Here is a 20,185-nt window from a genome sequence, read left to right as displayed (position 1 = left end):
CACCAAGAGAAAATGCAAATTGGGTATCATAACAATAATTAAATGTGCCTAAACACTTTGATTTACATGCTCTGCTGCCTTCCTATTAGTATTGCTTCAGAAGCCTAAAGTACTTGACCAAGATTACTTCAACTGTCATCACTTCAACACGCAAGATAATTTTACTTATACCAAACATCCTACCCAAACACACATCATGATAGCTCGATTTTTCTTTTACTTCAGGCATTCTAAACATGCCAGGATGTTAGGCAACAGATGAATCCCACTGGAATTTTCTGCAAAGCTGTGGAAAAAAGTAACCTGATGATGCACATTTGCTTGTTTATGCAAAGTGTCTATCCCACTCGCTTATTAGTTTTAATCTAAGTTAACAGAAATTTGGATAGTAACCTAATGACTACCCAGTCAGCGACACTTCTGACAGTCAAGATGCAAAGACTGTGGTGCATTTTCAAATAAGTATGTAGACTTGAACATAGGTAGTCAATTAAATTATAATATATATATTATATATATTATATTAAATTAATTATAATTAATTAGTCAATTAAATTATAATATATATATTATATATATTATATATATTGATATTTATATAATATCAATTATATAAATTATTATATATATTATAATTTAATTGACTACCTATGTTCAAGTCTACATACTTATAGAGTGTGTGTGTATGTGTGTATATATAGATATCTATATATAGATATATATAGATATCTATATATAGATATAGATAGCTATATATACACACATACATACACACACTATATAATCCATACTATTATCCTCTTCTCTCAAGAACTAGGTGACTTTAAATCAAGTATATTGAAGATACCAGTACACTACTCAAGATTCTAACAACATCTGCAAACAGTAATTCTCCTAACATTCCTGTAAGGTACCTAAAACATAGTTCCTTGTTTATGGACACAAAGACAGGCAAATATTGGCTGACTGGTCAAAATTAAGTTTGGAACATCTGGAATTCAAATTCTCAGGCCTAAGCTTAAGGATCTAAAGGCTTGACTTTGCAATGTGCTATGCACTTAGACCTCAATACAACAAAAGTACTTAAGCGCATGTCTTACTGAAGCCAATGCAACTTATTCGTGTGCTTGAAGAGCTCTGCTAAATTTGGGGTCAGAGTTCAGGATTTAGCATTAACCTAACAAAGTGCTGTGTTAAGCTAACAGAGGCACATTTTTGTGATATCTGTAACAGATAATTGACATGTGTAAAATGCATTCATCCTTTAACAATCCAACCAAAGGCCAATTCATCTAATGCAGACAGAATGGACATATATCTACTGGCAGGATGGCACAAGTGGATGACAGAGACTAATGCAGTTATATTTCCTTATAAACTACCAAACACAGTATAGAAAAGACTGGTACATAAATCATAAATCTCAGAAGACCCTTAGGGCCCATCCTTCTAAAGACAAAATCTTAAGATGAAACTGAGCTGTCAATAACAAATGCTTAATTTCACTTTAAAACCACTGAAACATTTTATCTATACAACTTTCTTTAATGTTATAAATAGAGACAACACATTGCATTAAGTCAGTATTACTATGCATTCAGGATTCAAATAAAAACATTTATCAATCAAGTGCATAAGATTTGGATGTTCAACAATTTTGAACAGCTACAATCTTTTGAAAATGTGATTTTTTTCAAAACAATACAATGGAATTCCCTATTTTAATTGAGAAGTGAAACACTAGGTAGAAACTGCAGCTCAACTTAAACATGTAAAACCTATTTTTGTATTTCCTTCTAACCATACAATGTATGTTGTTTATATTTCTTACTGAAGTTGCATACATAGTGTGGGCGTGTCTACAAGTTTATTAATGTGCCTGAGATAATGAGTAATAATAACTAAATGTTAGTACTTCAGTACTAGTAGTAAACTAAATGCTCATTATCTAAGTTACTGCACGGTAGCGCCAGCACATGGTTATTTAGTGATGCTTACTGCGCGTTAGCCTAGTAATAGCGCATTGCACAGTAAGCTATTAGCATGGTTTTTGCCATGACATGCTACTGTGCAGTGTTATTAGGCTAATGTGCAGTAAGTGTCTTATATAGACATCCACTATGATACTTCTTTGTCAGCCAAACCTATAACATGTTCTTTAGAATATGGGTGATTGGCGTCTGACCCATAGGCTCTATACAGCCCATGGAGCCATGTGATCTAGATTATGGGGTGCCCCAGATGTCCTGGAAATTTGGCAGGGAGATATGAAAGCTGCCACTGCTCCCTCACTGCCAAATATACAACTCTATGGGCTAGATGATCACACCAGCACGCAGAGATGAGGCAACAGGCCTGAAGCAAAGCATGTGATGCTGGCATGGTAGGTCCAATCCATTGCACATGAAGCCAGAATCAGGGAAGCAGGCCTGTTACGTCTCAGCTCTGTGTTCTTGGGCAACCCTGGCACAGGATGCAGTCTGTCTGACTCACAAAGGACTCACCCCCCCCCCCCACCTAAACAAAACTGATTAAGATGCAGTGAGAGACATACCTAAAACTCTCCAGATAAGGGTGACAAGAGTGAACAACTGCCCTAGGTCTCATTTACATTCGAGATGGAACCAGATGACCATTCATTTACATGAGAGATGGAGAACAGAAAGCCTGAAGCAGAGACTGCAGTGAATTCTGGGACCAGAGAAGCAGGGGAGCACTGCATGATAGGGAATCTGTGCTTCAAATGTTAATCAACCCATGTTCACACACACCCAGCTCAGCATGTATCAGACCAGTTCTAATCTGGATTTACTAAGGACTTTTCACCCCCAGACACACACACACAGCTCTAAGTTTAATAGGCATCTCGGGCCGTACATTCCCCAGTCCCACTATGGGAGGCCTATTTAAACTTGATTGACTAAAACTCGGTTGCTGGGTTAGGGAATGCTGAGGCAAGAGACCGAGTCAGAGGAGTTATGGGCAACATTTGAACAATGGTTAAGGGTTCATCACAGCATCCAGCCTGCTGGAGCCCTAATCCCAGGTGTTGTCATATCTTTCCCGAGATGACTGGTGGGAGTCCTCTCCACAAAAGGTTATGAGCACCCCAATAATTGTCTTAAGTCTGTTAAAAGACTATAGTAAGATCTGGAAAAGTCATGCTAAGCTGAGGCTTGTGCACAACAAGTAAAAATCCCAAATCCTGATGCTGCAAGCTATCTATTGTTCCTGAAGAAACCATGAGATATCCCATCAGTATATCTGCCATCCACAGGAATCTCAAGCTGGCTCCCAAGTATTTGGGTTACTCCCTAATCTTAAGTGTTTCCTGATTATCAATCAGTTTCCTGAGATGGTCCAAACCAGATAACCCCTTGTCAATAGAAAAGACAATGATTTACACTACTGAGGGTGCTTCGAAGCAGCTGAACTGAGGGCATAAAAATCTGTAAGTGGGTGTGCTGCAAGAAGAAGAAGAAGAAGCAGAAGGAAAGAAGGAGAAGAAGAAAGAAGAAGAAAACTCCTGTGCTGACGCCATCCCCTGTCGTTCTTGGGACACTGGAAGAACAGATCATCTCTCTCTTCAAGGATTGTGCTACAGACTGTGCCTGTCACCTTTGCAGCCTGAGTACCTTGGACTAGGTGAGATCCCAGCACTCGCTTTCTCTCTCTCTTCTCTCCAGGCATAAACTTCTGAACCTGAACTGTATTAGTTAAGCTTGAGCTAAGTTTCCCCAAATACTTAGTGAAACCAGGGTAGTATTGTTATTGTTTGTGTTTGTTTTTCTTTTGCATGTCTATTACTACTAGTACTATTATATATTTCATATGCTTAGCAATAAATAACTTTTATAGTCAAACTGGTAGTAATTGGGTATATTTTTCCTTCTCTGCTTCTCTTTCCTCCCGTGCTCTGCAGCAACGCTTCTTTTACCTATGCTAAAGATCCCTCTGAAGCCCAAAATATTGTGGGGTCTGCTCATCAAGAGGCGAAAGATTGGGACGTGCTGAGTTTGAAACACATAAGGGGATCAGCTTGTACAGGCTGATTGACCCAGTTTGACTCAGACGTGCCCTTATGAACTGAATGCTGGCCCATGAGGGTGTCAGCTGGACACCCAGCCGGATTCAGAGGGATTCTGTTTACCTGTGTGCTTGTGTCTGACTGCATTTTATTGTTGCTCTTATGAACTGATTCTTGGCATATGAGGGTGTCAGCCTGTCCATGCTGATCAGCCCGGCCAGGTCAGGCGTGTCACGTTAATTTGTGTGTGTTTGTGTGTATGACTGATTTGGTGACTGGAGGAACCCAGTCCCATTGAGACTGAGTCCTGCAAGATAGCTCCACTGGGGGTGAGGGCTTGCAGAAGGGAGAAATACAGCTCCGTATAGTAACACAAGCAGCACATTGACAGAATCACCAAGACCCTAGAAACTATCCCTAATAAATGAGCACACCCCAAAGTAATGGGCAAATTTGGTAACAGGCCTGACCTAGCAAACGCAAGGTCAGTGCTGGGGCTAGGACCAGGGCAGAGGGCCAGGGCTAGGGCAGCAGGACCTGGCCCCGTGCATGCCAAGATCAGACCCACGGACTGAATCCAGCCCACCAACCTACTGCACACCACTCAGCTAGCCTACAGAATCAAAAGGTTGGGAACCACTGCTTTAGAGTAATGGCTGTATGAAAAGAGAATGAATTTAGCTCATTATTTCTTGTAACCAAGTAACTGGTAGAAAGAAAACTTCTAACTGCCAACCCCCTTTTGGACTCCTGCAACTGCCTTTTGGAATTGAAAGAGATGTTGCTTCCAATTTTTCAGATCTCTCACTTGCTATTTCTTTTAATCTTCCTCCCTTATGACCAAAACAAGAGCACTACTTACTCCTGTACCATTGCAACTCTCATTCTTCTTCAGATCAACAATAATCTAGTCCCTTTCATCACTGATTGCAAAGAAATCCTAGATTTCACTTTTGGCTTTAAATACCTATACATCCTCAGTTATGTTGTTTACTTCCAATCCTATACTTTTCACTACAGTAGAATAACAATGCTAACCTATAAGCAGGGAGATATTATGATGATCAGTTCATTAATTGGGTTAATCATCTACATGGGCACAGAAGAGTGAGATTTGTACTCAGACTGAGTGGTGGCAGATCCAGCCCATGAAGCCAGGTAATCCACCCCACAGATGTCCCCATGGGTCCAGAAATTTGGCAGCGGGGGAAACGGTGTCAGTATACCCCACAGGGCTTAATTGATCCCAACTGGGCTCATCTTGCACAGAGGGATTGGACCCCATTCCCACATGGCTGGATCAAGCCAGGGTCCAATCCAGCCGCCTAGAAATGGCCTAGCCAAGGCCCAATGCAGTCACATAGGAAAGGCCCACCTGGGGCCTGAGGCAGCTGTGTGGGAACTGCCTCTGGCTAGGCCTTACCCATGTGCCTGCATCAGGTCCAGGCTGGGCTAGCACTGCGCTCCACATCAGGTCCAGAGCTGTGATCCAGCCTGTGGATGGACCTGCGACCACTTATCCAGCTCACCGGCTGGATTGGACACCACTGGCTTAGAGTTTTAGAAATGAAAAGAACTCAAATCACTGTGGGACTGTACATGCCTTGGCACAATTCCGAATTCTGTATATGCAATTCTCAGGCATTCAAGTCAGAAGTCAGGGGATCCTAAAATAAATTGGGCCTAAAATGTAAAAGAAGAGTAATAGAAAATGCATTCCTGATTCTAATAGATCAGAGTTTGTATTTTTTGTGTTCCAGCACTGAATATGTTTAAAAAATGATACTGCATATTAGAAATAAACAGTGGGTTTTGTGGGGGATAGGAAGAGGTAGCCACTCTGCCCTCTACTACAGATGAAACCTTTTAAACTGAACCTAAATAACAGTATATAAGAACAATCATAAAACTGTTTTTTTAAGCTTCTGTATTAAACAATTGGTCTGTCACTTTAATAGAATGACTATTCTAATATAATAAAAGCCTTAGTCTGTCTGTCTGTCTCTAATGCTCTTGGCCAACTGCACATGTGCCGCCGAGAGGGCACATGCTGATTGGCTGCAAGGGTGAGGGAGCCGCAGTGCCACCCCCAACAATAGCCAGCAGGGAGGGGGAGGTGGCAGGGAAGAGGGGAGGACGGGGGGGAGGGGAGCAGGAAGGGGAAGGGGGGGTTTCCGGTGGCAGTGCCTCTCTGCCACCACCACGCCTCCCCTCGCCCACTGCTGCCACCACGCAACCCCAACAACAGCCGGCAGAGAGGGGGAGGCAGCAGGGATGGAGAGAGGAAGGAGAGGACATGCACGGGGGGCGCAGCGGGGCCAGAGCCAGAGTGGCAGCACTGTGGGGTGCTGGGTGGCAGCTCTCTATCCATGCCCCCCTGTCATTCATGACAGGCAATTTGCTAGTAATAGATATGCTGCTTTTGATTTTTTAATTTCATTGCTCTCTCATTTGTAAAATGTAGATGAAGGTGACAAACTACTCAAATGAAGCTCTCTTTCCTTTTCTCATACAAAAGTAACTAAAAAATTGACCTATTATAGTTACATATAGTTGAATGCAGTATAAGCCATAAAGGAATGCAAATGTTCCAACTGAATGAATGGTGCTATAGGCACATATTGTTATAACATTACATAATATTTAAATAAACTTGGTTTAATTGGTATACCTAGCATGATGTTGGTGTTATATTTATATAATAAATAATATTAATGGCACAGCTGCATAATTAGGATGGACTGAAATGTGTCTTCTGTCCAAATTAAGCAGTGTCTACCTTATAAAGGCATATTAAAATCAGAGCTACTTGGCAGCATCCTTTGTAAATAACTTGTAATTATAATATACAAAACTGTCGACTGCGACTAAATTCACTAAGAATATATTTTAAAAATCAGCTTTACCAACTTGAGTCTAAAACAGAAGCGCCAAAACATTTTTTATGCAGTTACAGTGGTATATTATTTTGGGAACTATAATGATTAAAATATATCCAAAGTCTTACTCTTAGGAATCTTTATAAAAAGTGATTTATTTCTTCAAACTCCTTAACTCTAAAGTAATTTTAGGTTTTAAAATTATACTGTTTGTTCTTGGATAATTTTTAACTGGGAGAAGAATCAGAAGACTCTTTTAAAATGTGTTTCATGATGTTTTTCTACATTCATCCATGGTAGTTTTTCAGACAAGTACCCAAATGATTCAGGAACCCAAGTCCATGACTTTCTGTAAGACTCAAGGTAGCTAAAGAGGAGATCTCCATAAGTACTGAAGTGCCTACCTCCTGAAGTCAAGGGGAAATAGGAAACTAAAAATCTTAGGCAATCTAGGATACTTTAAGATAAGATACAGACATGACACTTTTACCAGTAAAAGTGATTGGAAATTGGTCTATACCCATAACAGAAGCTCAGCACACATAGACTGGTTTAAAAAGGACAAAACTCATTTTAAGATTTTCACACCACTAATCAAAGGGCAAATGTGTGTTCTGTTTCTTACCGCTTTAAACAAAACTGCTTCCAGAAAACCATTTAACTTAGATCAATTCCACCTTAGGCTTTTGTACCTAGCCTAAAAGTCCCACTTTTGAAAATGGGGCATGCTTTTAAGCCACTTGGATGCTTTTGCAAATTTTACTCCCATAAAAGTTCTAAAAAGATATTATCAAAACATACAGGTATGAAACACATGTGCATACAAACAAACTTAAAAAACACAAGGATGCAAAAGCATAAGCAAACTTCAAAAATAGTTGTGCATTTCCTTTGTGGACTAAAAGCACATGTGAGAAATTACTTCAAAATATTTTTACCCTCACAAGAAAAGGTTTAAAAGCTCATTTTAAGATGTCTAACTTAAGAAAACTATTTTCTCTTCCATAAATATAACTTGAATTAAACTCTTCAGAAGTTTGGACAGCTTTGCCTTTGCATTTTTGATCTGATTCAGCTGACAGAATTTTCAACTATCAGAGTTCTTTTACCTTCTGCTTAGTGACATGCCCAGTGGAAAAACATATTTCTACATATAAGAAGCCAGAGTCACTCAAGAGTTCAAACCCCTCAACTTTAACTATTAAAAAAGACTTTTTAAAGTGTTGATGGCTTAGAAAGCATGGGACCTACAGGAGTATTATAAAGATAAAAAGATACTTTTTTTAGTTTTATTTCCATTTAGATTAGTCCAAATGTTAAAACTCTGATGTAAGCTTGAGTTTTCTGATCAACTTTAAATTATGTATATATTCTCTCTACAAGCTGTCCTTCTTTTTATGATCTTTTTTCTCCTCCTCAACAGACTCTTTTCCTGTGTCACTAATAATGATACCTACTGATTCTGGAATGCAGTATCATTATCTTTGATTCCGCCACCCCCCCCAAATGCTCACTCACATACAAGCACAGACAAAGGTTGTTGTAACAAACCCCATGATGTTTTGGGAGATAGCAGTGTGTCATGAATGCTTTCTTATGTTTACAGTACTGATATGGCCTTTGTGGTCTCATTGGAAAGTCAATATTATCCTGTATCCAACTATGTTACTGTTACCACTGTACACATTATGTTATGTTTAGAGATGTAAATATTATTTTTAAAAATATTCGTTTAACCTCCTCTAATTATTTTTCAAAATGGTAAACTGATAACAAAGATGCTGCTAGGAGTCGTTCCCGGGGCCCTTTAATAGGGCCGGAGCAGGCAGTTGCAAGCCCAGCCAGACAACACAGCCCACATGAAGCCCCCAGCTGGGGGGGGGGGGCGGGGGGCAGGCACTTGTGAACAAGCAGCTAATTGTTTAATTGACGAGTCATTAGGCTGCCTACTGTTTTCTTCTTTAACCTCATAGGCTATGGGTATTACTTCTACTAACCCATCCCCTTCCCCTCCTTACTTCTCTCTCCGTCCTGCCTGCCTACCCTCTCAACTTCTGGTTCCTGCTGGGGCACCGCCCAGCTTCCCTTCCTCTCCTTCCTTGCCAGGCTGTGCCCCGCCTCATGCAAAACAATAGCCAGTCACCTAACTGGTTATCACTGGACTTATCGGTTAGACAATTAATCATTTAAACTTACACATCCCTAGTTATGTTATGCCGGCTTTATACATCTTTACAGTTTGGGATATGGTTTACTAAAGGAAAGGTAGCGGGTGGAACTGCTAAATCTCTTGCTATTGTGACTCTAGGCAAGATGAACTGCCACTCCCAAACACAGGCATTGTCTGCCAGTAATGGGGAAATCATCTCTATAGCAAATGCATCTGAAAGATATGGCCCCAGAGGGTGCGTCCAGACATGCGTGGACATTTGGTTCAGTGGGAACAACTAACAGCAGTGCACCTTGTGCTGCAGTTACTTGTCCCTGGAGAATGCTTGTGCCAGCGTGATTTGGCATGTGGCAAGCTACCCTGGGGATGTTAATGGGAGGCTGGGGCCAGCACTGTGCTTGCCCCAGTAGCCTTACCTGGGGTTCTGGAGGCCTCCCAAGGCTGCAGCCATAGCGATTCTGCCAGGCAGAGCCTGGCCGGCAGCCGCAGCACAGCTCTGGGCAACCTGACTTCACTTCTCAGCAGCGCATGCTGCCCGAGTGTGCATTGCACTGTTTTTTTTCCTGTCAGTTTTTCTGACCCCTTGATATCCAGGGGTAAAAAAAACTGATGGAAAAAAAAGAACGCACAGTGCATGCTCAAGCAGCGTGCCCTTGCAGTACAGAGAACACCAGACAATGCAGTATGTCGCACTGCAAACTGCATGACCGCGTTTGTCTGAATGAGCCCACAGGAATCCCAGGTTTCTTGGAAGACAAGAACTTTCTGGAGGTTTCTGGTGACTCATAAATAGGGACCACTGGAATTCAGGCTCCGGTGGTTGCGGGGAAGGGAAGAGGCAAGCAGGCTCCCTGTAGGCGCACTGGAGTCAATTTCAGGTGTTCTTCAGGGCAAGCTCTCCCACACCTCTGATTGGTTGACAGGACCACTCCTCTGCCCTGCTGTCCAGAGAAGGGGAGGGGGAAACTCCTCTGCTCCCACAGGGCAGCAAAGCAAAGTGGGGCTCGGGAGAGAGATGCTGCAGGGGCAAGTACCCAGCATGCCTATGCCTGCAGCTCCAAAGGCAGGAGGCACTTACCTGCTCTGTTCTGGGCAGGGCTTTTAAACTCCCCACCAATAAGGTTGTTACCTTATTCAACAACAGATTGAACAACCTGTACTAGGCTGCCCCTGGAAACACACAGGGCTTCAACAGTGTTTCTGGGGTTTTGCTACTTTTCTTCACACTTCAGGTAAGTTTTTCTTAAACTTTTTTTCCCGTCCTCCCTTCTCCTCTATGGTTTCAGACTATTTCCGGCCAAATCAGTTTTCTCAGGCTTCGGGAAAAAAACTGCATCTTGGGTTTTGCCCAGAAATCCCCTGAAGCCTGAATTGCAATGGTCTCTATTCAAACAATTAGAATAATGTTTAAAGGGGCAAGGGGCTGGCCTTGGAGGCTTTTTATAGTCTAGCTAAGGTAGAATTGAGGCTTTTTAATCACAGGCTTTGAAGGATCATGGGTAGTGCTGGCAGAATCAACAGAAAAGCTGAATTCAGGGGATACTGACAGGACTCTCTGGAGGACTAGGATATAGCCAAATGGCATGGTAAGAATCTGTACATGTTTTGTTTTTTTGTTTCCAAACCTATGGCCTGTTTTGCTTGTACACTTTTTTACTTATATAATAAAAAATGTTGCTGTTTTGTCTCCTTACTGATTGTCTGTTGAAAGAGTGATTGCTTGGCAAGTGATATTCCAGGCTAGCCCTTTCTATGGAAAAGGAGACCTACATTTTTTTTCACAGCCAACAAGAGTGGCCTCCTGGGGCAGGCAGAGATTCCCCTACTGCAGCTGCCGGGATTGTAAAAGGGTGGGGTGGGGGGGCAGTGTAAAGCTTAATGGAGGTAAGGAGTTATCTCAGAGCAGCCTTGATCTCTTCCCTGGTGCAAGTAGCAACACAGTGGGGAAAAACTCTGGACTCTGGGTTCTCTGCAGTTGGGTTTGTCATAATCTATAAAGTTCACTGTTAGGAGTTAAAAGATGACTCAGTGGTGTAAGTTCCTAACCTATCTTGCCCACATCAGTCTAGGAGTCCTCTCTCTTTCTCTTTGTAAAAGCAAGAAAGAGAACTTTTACTGAAATTACCTTAAATCCTCTCTGTTTAGAGGCATGAAATTATACTACTTCTACATCTTTGCAAGATAGCTCCTGTAACACAGAGCCTAAGTAACTTATGCAGTTTCATAGCTGCAATGAATCTCTGAATCTATCCTAAAGAAAGAAGATGTAGGGATAAAACAAAAAAGACCCCACTACTGATCCTAGAATTAACATTACATAGGGCATTTATTTTAGCTCATTTCAGTCATAACATTGAGAATTTCTACTTGAATGGTTAACTACTTAAATAGTCAAGATCTAGATCTAGGGAGAGAGAAAGAACAACTGATGAGGATATACACAGAAGCAGGGCAGTCCAACTGGCAGCCAGAAGGCTGCTTGCAGCCCTTAAGAGGTTAAACCATAACTCCATCCACTCAAGGCTCTTATTCCAGGCACCACTGCGGAATGGTGCTCTGTTGTTGCTGCCACTGGAGTTCCTAGGCTCCCCCTCACTCCTCCCTCTTCCACTTGCCTGCCCCTATCCCTAGTGAGGGAGCAGAGTGGTATGGCCCCTGGGCTGAGAGAGCCTATGGCTGAAGGGCTCAAGGGATCTGCAGATCCCACGCATCATCTGTGTCAGTGCCACACACTGGGCTGGGGCAGGGAGCAATCATACTGCATCCACGCATGCAGGGGGCCTGTGTAGTATAGCATATCTACACAACAGGGCCTATGTGGTGCAGGGAGTAGGAGGAGGGGTTACATGGCTCGGGGGGGTTGTGGCCTACATGTTGTGTGGTTGGGGGTCCTGTATCCCCTGGCCACTCAGAAATTGGACAGTCTTACTCAGAAAGTCAAATCTGGAGAAGGTAAGGCAAGGAACAGCAGGGGAGATGCGTAGGGTGTGTGCGGGTGTACGTGCACCCCCTGCGCGTGGCGGTGCACCCCCTGCAAAAAGGCACCACCGACACTGTTGGCGGCACCTGTGGGCGGTCGCCACTCACCACCCCACCACCGGTGGCATCTGCAGATGGTCCATGGTTGCCCCGGCTGCTGCCGCCACTGCCGGTGGCGCCTGTGGGTGGTCACCAACCCCTGGTCAGCACTCACCACCCCAGCCCCCCGGCTCCTGACAGTGGCGTCTGCAGGAGCTCTCCACTGACCGCCACTGGGCTCCTGCTGCCGCTGGCGAAGCCGTGCCCCCCCCAGCCACTGGGGGCAAGCGCCGTTCATGGGGAACAGAATGAAATACAAATAGAATATGACACTATGGAACGCAAGTGAAAAAATAACAGAATAAAACACAATTGCATTTATTCATTCATTCCACTTGCCTACTACCGCATCAGAAATGGAAAGGAGTGTTACCTACAAAGCTCTGCATGATTAAATTACTAAGACAGCACAACTTACAGCAGATCTGCTTATATTTCTATTTTTGCACTTTGCATTTCTATTTCTTCAGTATCAAAACAACTACACACTAACCAAAACCCCTCCTTCCTTGTTACTCTTACCAAGTCACCACTCTGTTTAAATCTTTCTACTAGCTTTCCAGATTCTTCAGTTTTAAGTTTTTCATTTTATCTTCCAACAACTCCACATATCTTGTCCTTCCCTTTTTAACCAGTTTCTTTGCCCTTACCTTCTGCCCAACCAGTTATAGCACTCTTTGTTCTTCATTGTTCTGCAAATGTCCTCACTTTCTTCCAAGCTACTATTCTCAATAGACATTCTCTGTGACCTGGGCTGCACAACAAGCCACTTCCCTCTTCTCCTCCACACCTTAATTAACACTCACTTCTTCCAGGTCACTTAAAAGAAATTAACCACAAGTTACATGAATCACTAAATCTACACCCCTATTAAACATCAAAAGCTTATGATTAATAATTTAGCAGTCAATCTAGTAAGAGAATTAGAGCACAGGAAAACAAGGTATACAGGATAACAAAACTGCAGTAAAATTACGCCTTTTGATGCAATGAATCTAAACTGGATAACAGATTTACCAAATTTCAGTGTATGCAGCTAAGAACAAAATCCAAGAGGAAAAACTTTTTTTATTGGTTCTCCAACTGTGATTGAAAGGACACATTTTGTTTTTTTTTTCCTTTAATGAAAAGTTATGCCCTTGATGAACCCTGCAGCAAGAAAACCTCCAAAGAGATAAACATAAAAAATGGGGGAGAGATTTAGGTACAGAACTCTCAGAAGTGAAGATAAAAATAATGGATAAATACCCTTGTTCCACATTTGTCTCTTTGGCAACAAGAAAGACTTTGCTCAAATTATTACACAAAGCATATCTAACATTATCTAGGCTTAACAAAATAACCAGATCATACCCTGAGCTATGTTGGAAAGGTTGTATGCAAATAAAAGTACGTTCATACACAGATGGTAGAACGGGCCCTTTATATAGAGTTTCTGGATTCCTATCAGAAAAAACATTTGCTCGATAATTGGCTTATGGCTCCCCTTTTCATTCAAAATGTTCCTTCTGGGTATATTTCCCAAGCACCTAACTCTGGATTACTACAGAGCTCTATGAATCCACCTCATTTTAACAGCTGGCAACATGATTGCCAAAGTGTGGAACAGGCAACCCTGCCAAATGATACAGGATAGAATAATATGGTATATTTTCATCATGGAAAACCTGTCTGCTTCACTAAAAGGCAAGTATAAGGATTTTTATGCTACCCAATTGCCTGCTACAACTACCTAAACTAATAGGACTATAAAAGAAAAGTACCACAGTCATACCGCAATGTGGAAATAAAAGTGTATTAAAAATGAAGGCAACATGAGACCTAGTCCTGTCCTTCTTGGGTGCTTCTACATGTGTGCTTTATCATGCAGTAGACATTTACTGCACAGTAAAATGTCACTGTCTACACAGACAAGGTTCCTTGGGTGAATTTGATATCTTTTATTAGACCAACCCAAATGGTTGGAGAATAGTTATTAAGCAAGCTTTCAGGTTCAAAAACCCTTCGTCAGGCTAAGGAAGCTGCAGCAGTTGGTGTGTGCTCTTCCTGGATGGAATTAAAAGTCTGTCTATGCATGCACAGCAATTAAGCCAGTATAGACAAATTTAGTGCACCATCATATAGTCCCACTGGACACAAGTATTATCTGACAGCATAGTAAATTACTGCACTTTAACACAAATGTAGACAGTGAGAGGGCTGGCTGAGGCGTGAGGGTGCTTCAGTGCAGGACTAGCCACCAGGCAGCCCCCATGCTGATGCACCCTCATGCGCCAGCCAGACCCTCCTCAGCACAGGAAGCCCTGGGCTGCTCCCACCAGGTTCCATGTGCTGTTCCAAACTCTGGAACCAATTACTCTGGAGTGTTCTGCTCCTGAGCGCAATAAACTCCGGAGTTTATTCATGTGCATTTACTGCACATGTAGATACAACCCTTTTGAGAAAAACCTAATGGAAAGCAACTTTGAGGAAAGTAACTGAAACATTTTTTGTAGATAATCACAGCTTTTACCTCTAAATGTGTTTTTGTTATGTTATTCTTCAAATATGCTTTTGATATGGTTAAATAGTTGTGTTAATAAAAAATAAGAATAAAGTAATTAGTGCAGCAACTGAGCCTAAGTAATTTTTCCTTTTTTAACAATAAAAATCTTTTCTGTATATTTTTCTCTCCATTCCCCTCCTTTCACCTGTCTTATTAGATTGAGAGTTCTTCAAGGCATTGCATGTGCTTCCCATACATTTGGAGAGTGCCTAAGATATTGTGAGCAAACACTAATACAAAAAGCCAGACTAGTAAACATGCTGAATATTGGTTTGTCTTTTGTAGTAGTGGTTGAAACGATACCCAGATTATTCTGTACTAAATGTATTCAGCTCCTGTTTGAGTATTTAACAAAATAAAAGATGTTTCTCTAATTTTCATTCTTCCTCACGAAACAGTGTTCCTTGTGCCCTGATCTTTACTCTAACCTTACAAAATGCTTAGTGTTACCCCACTGATCATAATAATAAGAATCAAACACATTCAGCACTGATATGCTGACTTAATTTTATCGACAACATAAATGATTCTGAATTTTTTAAAATCTCTGTGACTAATTGTTTGGCTATAGTAAACATACATATTTAATAAAATTAGTCCATGTTAATCCAATTAGTTTTAAAGCATGTCACTTTTCTAAAAAGACTGTTTATAATTTGAGACCAAAAACTGTCAGACCCATGTTTATACAGCAAAAGAAGGATACCGACTCTTATGAGTAGAATATGCATACTAAACTTCAGTTCTAAAGCATGCATTTTATGGAAATAACCACCCACAAGCTTGGAAAAATGTAAAATTAGAAACAAATTTACTGTCATTAATCATTAACTATTAATCTACAAGATTATCATACTTAATAAGTTTTCCCTAAATACCATACTAGAAGGTATAAGTCTGATCTTGAGGCCTTGATTCTCTGTTCCATATTGCACTTATCTATGCAACTGGAAAATGTGATTTTGGGGAAGTAACAGAATGTTTGCAGGAGAGTTCAAAAGAGACAAACAAGGGATTCAGGGAAACTGGTTTTATGACTAATATAAAAAAGCCAATAAAAGGCCTGCAAACATCAAACTACAATGGCAGAAAAAAATTAACTCTAAGGCATTTTGGAAATTTTCTGGAAGCTTGTATACATTAGGAGATGGAATCAGTGTGCATAAAAAAATGGTTTTTATTAGACCTGATATTATATTAGATATATAAACCTATTTGAAATTATGACAACCAACATTGAGGCCTAAACATATTCATCTATTTAAATCATTTAAATTTAAAAGGAAAAATAAACCATATTCAAGAAATATATATTTGTTGCTGAAGTTTAAAGTCAGTCAAACAACTGAAATGGGATAAATGTTTGAATTTAGCTGCTTGAAACTTATAATTCATCCTTTAACATCTGAAAAGAAAAATATTGTTCTCCCCTGCCACTGAAAGCAGGACAAAGGGCAATGGGCCGAGATAACAGAAAAACAGACCTAGATTAAATCTCAGAAAAAAAAAATCTTCTAATGTAGAACAGAAAAATAATAGAACAAGCTGCCTAGGGAACTTGAGGGCTCCTCTACATGTCCAGATAAAGGCACAATGGGATCTAATACGCAATCCACACAATTGCACCTCCTGCTATGCCATCTCCTACCATGGCAGGAGGCATGACTGTGGGACTGGGCATTAAATCCCATCGCACCTTATAACTTGACCTTGCAAGATCACAGATGCTGCAATCTCCCAGCCTCGGGGGTACGTGAAACCCCAGAGGCTGGGAGATCACAGTCATGCCCTGCGACTGCTGGGACCCAGCTGGATCCCTGGCACCAGAAGGCACACTGCAGGAAACATGCCTTTGCAGCTGCAGGACTCTGGGTTCCAGCAGCAGCCGGGTGTCACTAGGACCCAGAGTCAGCAGCTGCTGGGGCTGGGAGTCCCCTCAGTTGCAAGACTTCCAGCCCTGGCTGGGCATATTGCGCTCCAGTAGCTAGGAACACTGTCAGCTGATGGGGCTCCCAGCCATAGGAGAGACCTCACTACATGTGCAAATTAAAGCTCTGTAGCAACCGGCTATAAAGTTAGTACACCTTTTTGATATCTAACTTTATATATCTATTTGCCTACACATACATAGTATATTCCCAGGGATAGATTAATGCATGGACCCAGGAGCCCTTGCCAATCAGGGGTTCCCTGGGGTGCCAGGGACAGCACAGCCCATGGGCATCCTGATTATGGACATCCAGGTCAGGCAGTATGTGCCTCCTCCCCTCCAGCTGGTGCCCAGGGGCCAGGGGCCAGGTGTGGGCATGGGGCTCCCTGCAGGCAGCACAACTTTCCAGGGCCATCTGCTGCCAGGAGGCCCCATGGGCACCCCCAATCCCGCTCCTGCCACTTGCAGGCAGCCACTGGCCCCAGTGCCACTGAGACAGGACAGCGCTGGCCAGCAAAGGGGTGGGCAGAGAAGTTGGCAGGCAGCCAGGAGCAGAGCTTGTGGCCCCATCACAAGCCAGCCCTGGCCCTGGCCTGTCCCATGGTGCTGGGGGACCGCAGCTCTGGTAGCATGACACTCACTGGGCAGAAGGGCCAGGGCCACCTTCACCTCAACGGCACTTGCACCCCCTGGCTGGCCCTGGATGCACTGAGGAGGCTGGGTGGGCCCAGCTGCAGCCCCAGGCAGAGGCAGAGAGAACCTGTCCTCACCTGGTGGGGGGGCCTCCAATTTTCTCTTTGCCCAGGGCCATAATAAATCTTAATCTGCCACTGTATATTTCCATAAATGACAATCTATATATCTATCTATATCAATCTATCTATATGTTTGCTTAAGCCTCAGAGCTAACAATCTATATAACTAGATCTATCTGCTTAAAATATATATTCTCACAGATAACAATTTGTATATCAATATCAATCTCTCTGCTTAAGTGTAGATAGTATATCCCCAGAGATAATAATCTATCTATATCTAGCTATATATCTATTTGCTTGAGTGTACACAGAATATCCTCAGAGCTGACAATCTATATATGCATATATCTTTATCTATTTCTTTAGATGTCAGGATATACTGCATCTATCTATCTATCTATCTATCTATCTATCTATCTATCTATCTATCTATCTATCTATCTATCTATCCACTTAAGTGCACACAGTATATCCTTATAGTTGACAGTCTATCTATATACCTATACCTAAATATACATCTATTTGCATGGGTGTAAATAAAATCTCCAGAGCTGAAATATATAGATCTACAGCTGTCTCCATCTCTATGTCTGCTTGAGCATAGGTAACATATTCCCACAGCTAACAATCTATATATCTATATCTAGCTATATATATATATTTGCTTGAGTGCACATAAAATATCCCCAGAGCTGACAATCTATATATCTTTATCTATTTAGTATAGTAGTCTATCCCCATATAGTATGTAGTATATCCCCATCGCTAGCTACCCACCTATCTATCTGCTTAAGTACATCCTTATAGTTGATAATCTATCTATATACCTATATATAAATATATATCTAGTTACTTAAGTGTACACAGAATACCCCCAGAGCTGAAATACATAGGTCTACATCTGTCTCTACTGCTAAGTTTAGAGAGGAACAGAGATAGATGTAGATCTGTCTCTACCTCTTCTAGGTAGAAGGGGGCCTTCCCAGATGTAGATCTATATACATAGATGGTGGTAGTGGCAACCATCAATCCCCCTGGATCATGGTGTATGCATGAGGGCCACCCAGACCTTCAATGCATATGCCTGGGCAGGAATTTTTGGAGGAATGGAGTCTGCCCAGCCCTTCCATCCTCTCTTTAGGGCACTGAGACAGAATCCAAAGACCAGACTGCGTCCAGATGTTTGTTGCCTCCATGGCTGTAGATGTATGTGTCTGGGAATCAAACTCTACCACTGAACCACCCTATAAAGAGAGACACACAAATGCAGACTCAAGCAACTAGATATATAGCTAGATATAGGTGTACAAACAGCAGGGCCAGCCCGTATTATCCTGTGAAACCTACCACCGCAGGGGGCCCCACACACCCTAACCCCCACCCCTGGGCCACCGCCACCAGCTTCTTTGTGTCAGGGGGTCCCAAAACGATACCTTGTAGGGGGCCCCAAAAAATGGTGGGCCAGCCCTGACATTGTTAGCTGGGGGAGATAAACTACCTATGCTTAAGCAAGTCGTCTGCTTAAGTATAGGTAGCTTACCCCACAGCTGACAATCCTTTCCCACACCTATATCTAGCCATGTGTCCAGTTGCCTGAGGCTGCACAGGCCAGCCCCACGCAGCGTATCCGCCCCCCCCTCCGAGTGCAGGCGCTGAGGGGCCCGGGCCGCGGCGGCGGGGAGCGGCGTTTCCCCGCGCGCCCGGCCAGCGCCATCAGCCCCTGCGTCCCCGCGGCTTGGCTAGCGCCTGGGGATCCCCCGGCCCCGCTCCCCCGCGGGCGGCACCCCCCGCAGCCGAGGCCGGGCCGGGCCGGGCCGCTCTGTGCCCTGAGGCGGCACCGCATGCACCTGCCACGCCCGCGCCGCCTCCGGCCTCCATCCTCAGGCTCCGGCTGCGCCCGACTGGAGGCGGCGCTGAGGGAAGCGGGTGGGCGCCCCCTGGACGCCCTCCCGCCGCTCCCTGTGCCCTCAGCCGCGGCCCCTCCCGGGGTGACCTGAGTCCCGGCGCCCTCCCAGCCAGTCAGGCGCTGGCTCCGTCTGGCTGCTCAGCCCCGGCCCGGAGAGCTGTGTGCTGTGCGGGGCAGGACAGCTGAGGGGGAGCGGGGAAGAGTTCAGAGGGGACAGGAGCAGTCCAGAAGCGCCCCTTGGGATACACAACTGGCTGCCATACCGAGGGAGGCAGCTAGGACCATCCACAGGGGAGGGGACAAGAAGTCACCTGGGGCTTAAATTGCCACTGGGGAGGGTTGGGTTGGTGGCGAGGGACAAGGCTGTCTGGAGAGTGGCCCAGCAGGGAAGGGGTGAGCAGCTGGGGGGTGGGCCCTCTGCCAGGAGATGGTTTTAAGCAGGGGTTAGACAAACGCTTGGCTGGAATGGCCAAGTGAGGCCCGTCTTGCCTTACACAGGGGATAGCGTAAGTCATCTCCTGAGGTCCCTTCCAGCCCTGTTCTTCCTGGGATCAGGGCTCTGAGGCATATGACTTATGAGTAGGGGTGTTCCACCCCCCCCCCCCCTACCCCCGGCCTCATTGGCAGAGGGGCTTCGCCAGCTGGGCCACTTTCCACTGATTGCCAAGGAAGCAAAAACCACAGTTTTAAATATGCTGTGGTTTTTGCTGATTGGTGTAGGAGCCCTGGTAGCCCCGCTGCTTGCTGCTGATCGGCATATATAAGATGGTGGTTTCCACTTCCCCAACGATCAGCAGCAAACAGCCTGGCCAGAGGGGCGCCTCCATGGATCAGGGCCAGGGGGCAAGCAGTGAAATGAAAAGAATGATGGAGACCCCTTCTTCTGAGGAGA

The 20,185-nt window shown here is 43.5% G+C and overlaps 1 protein-coding gene across 2 annotated transcripts in view; it reads right to left on the bottom strand.

The window, feature by feature from the left end:
* The window catches only part of MEI4 (meiotic double-stranded break formation protein 4), a 183,139-nt gene extending 163,668 nt beyond the window's left edge, over positions 1-19,471 (bottom strand). For both annotated transcript variants that reach the window (XM_059731348.1, XM_059731341.1), the window contains exon 1: positions 19,235-19,471. In XM_059731348.1, the coding sequence (XP_059587331.1) occupies positions 19,235-19,265 (31 nt within the window). In that variant the 5' untranslated portion in view covers positions 19,266-19,471. The remainder of the gene's footprint in view (positions 1-19,234) is intronic.
* Positions 19,472-20,185: the final 714 nt, after the last annotated feature.

This window comes from Alligator mississippiensis, chromosome 1 (genome assembly GCF_030867095.1).
Source record: "Alligator mississippiensis isolate rAllMis1 chromosome 1, rAllMis1, whole genome shotgun sequence".
Lineage (NCBI taxonomy): Eukaryota > Metazoa > Chordata > Crocodylia > Alligatoridae > Alligator > Alligator mississippiensis.
This window is presented reverse-complemented; position numbering and strand designations above follow the sequence as displayed.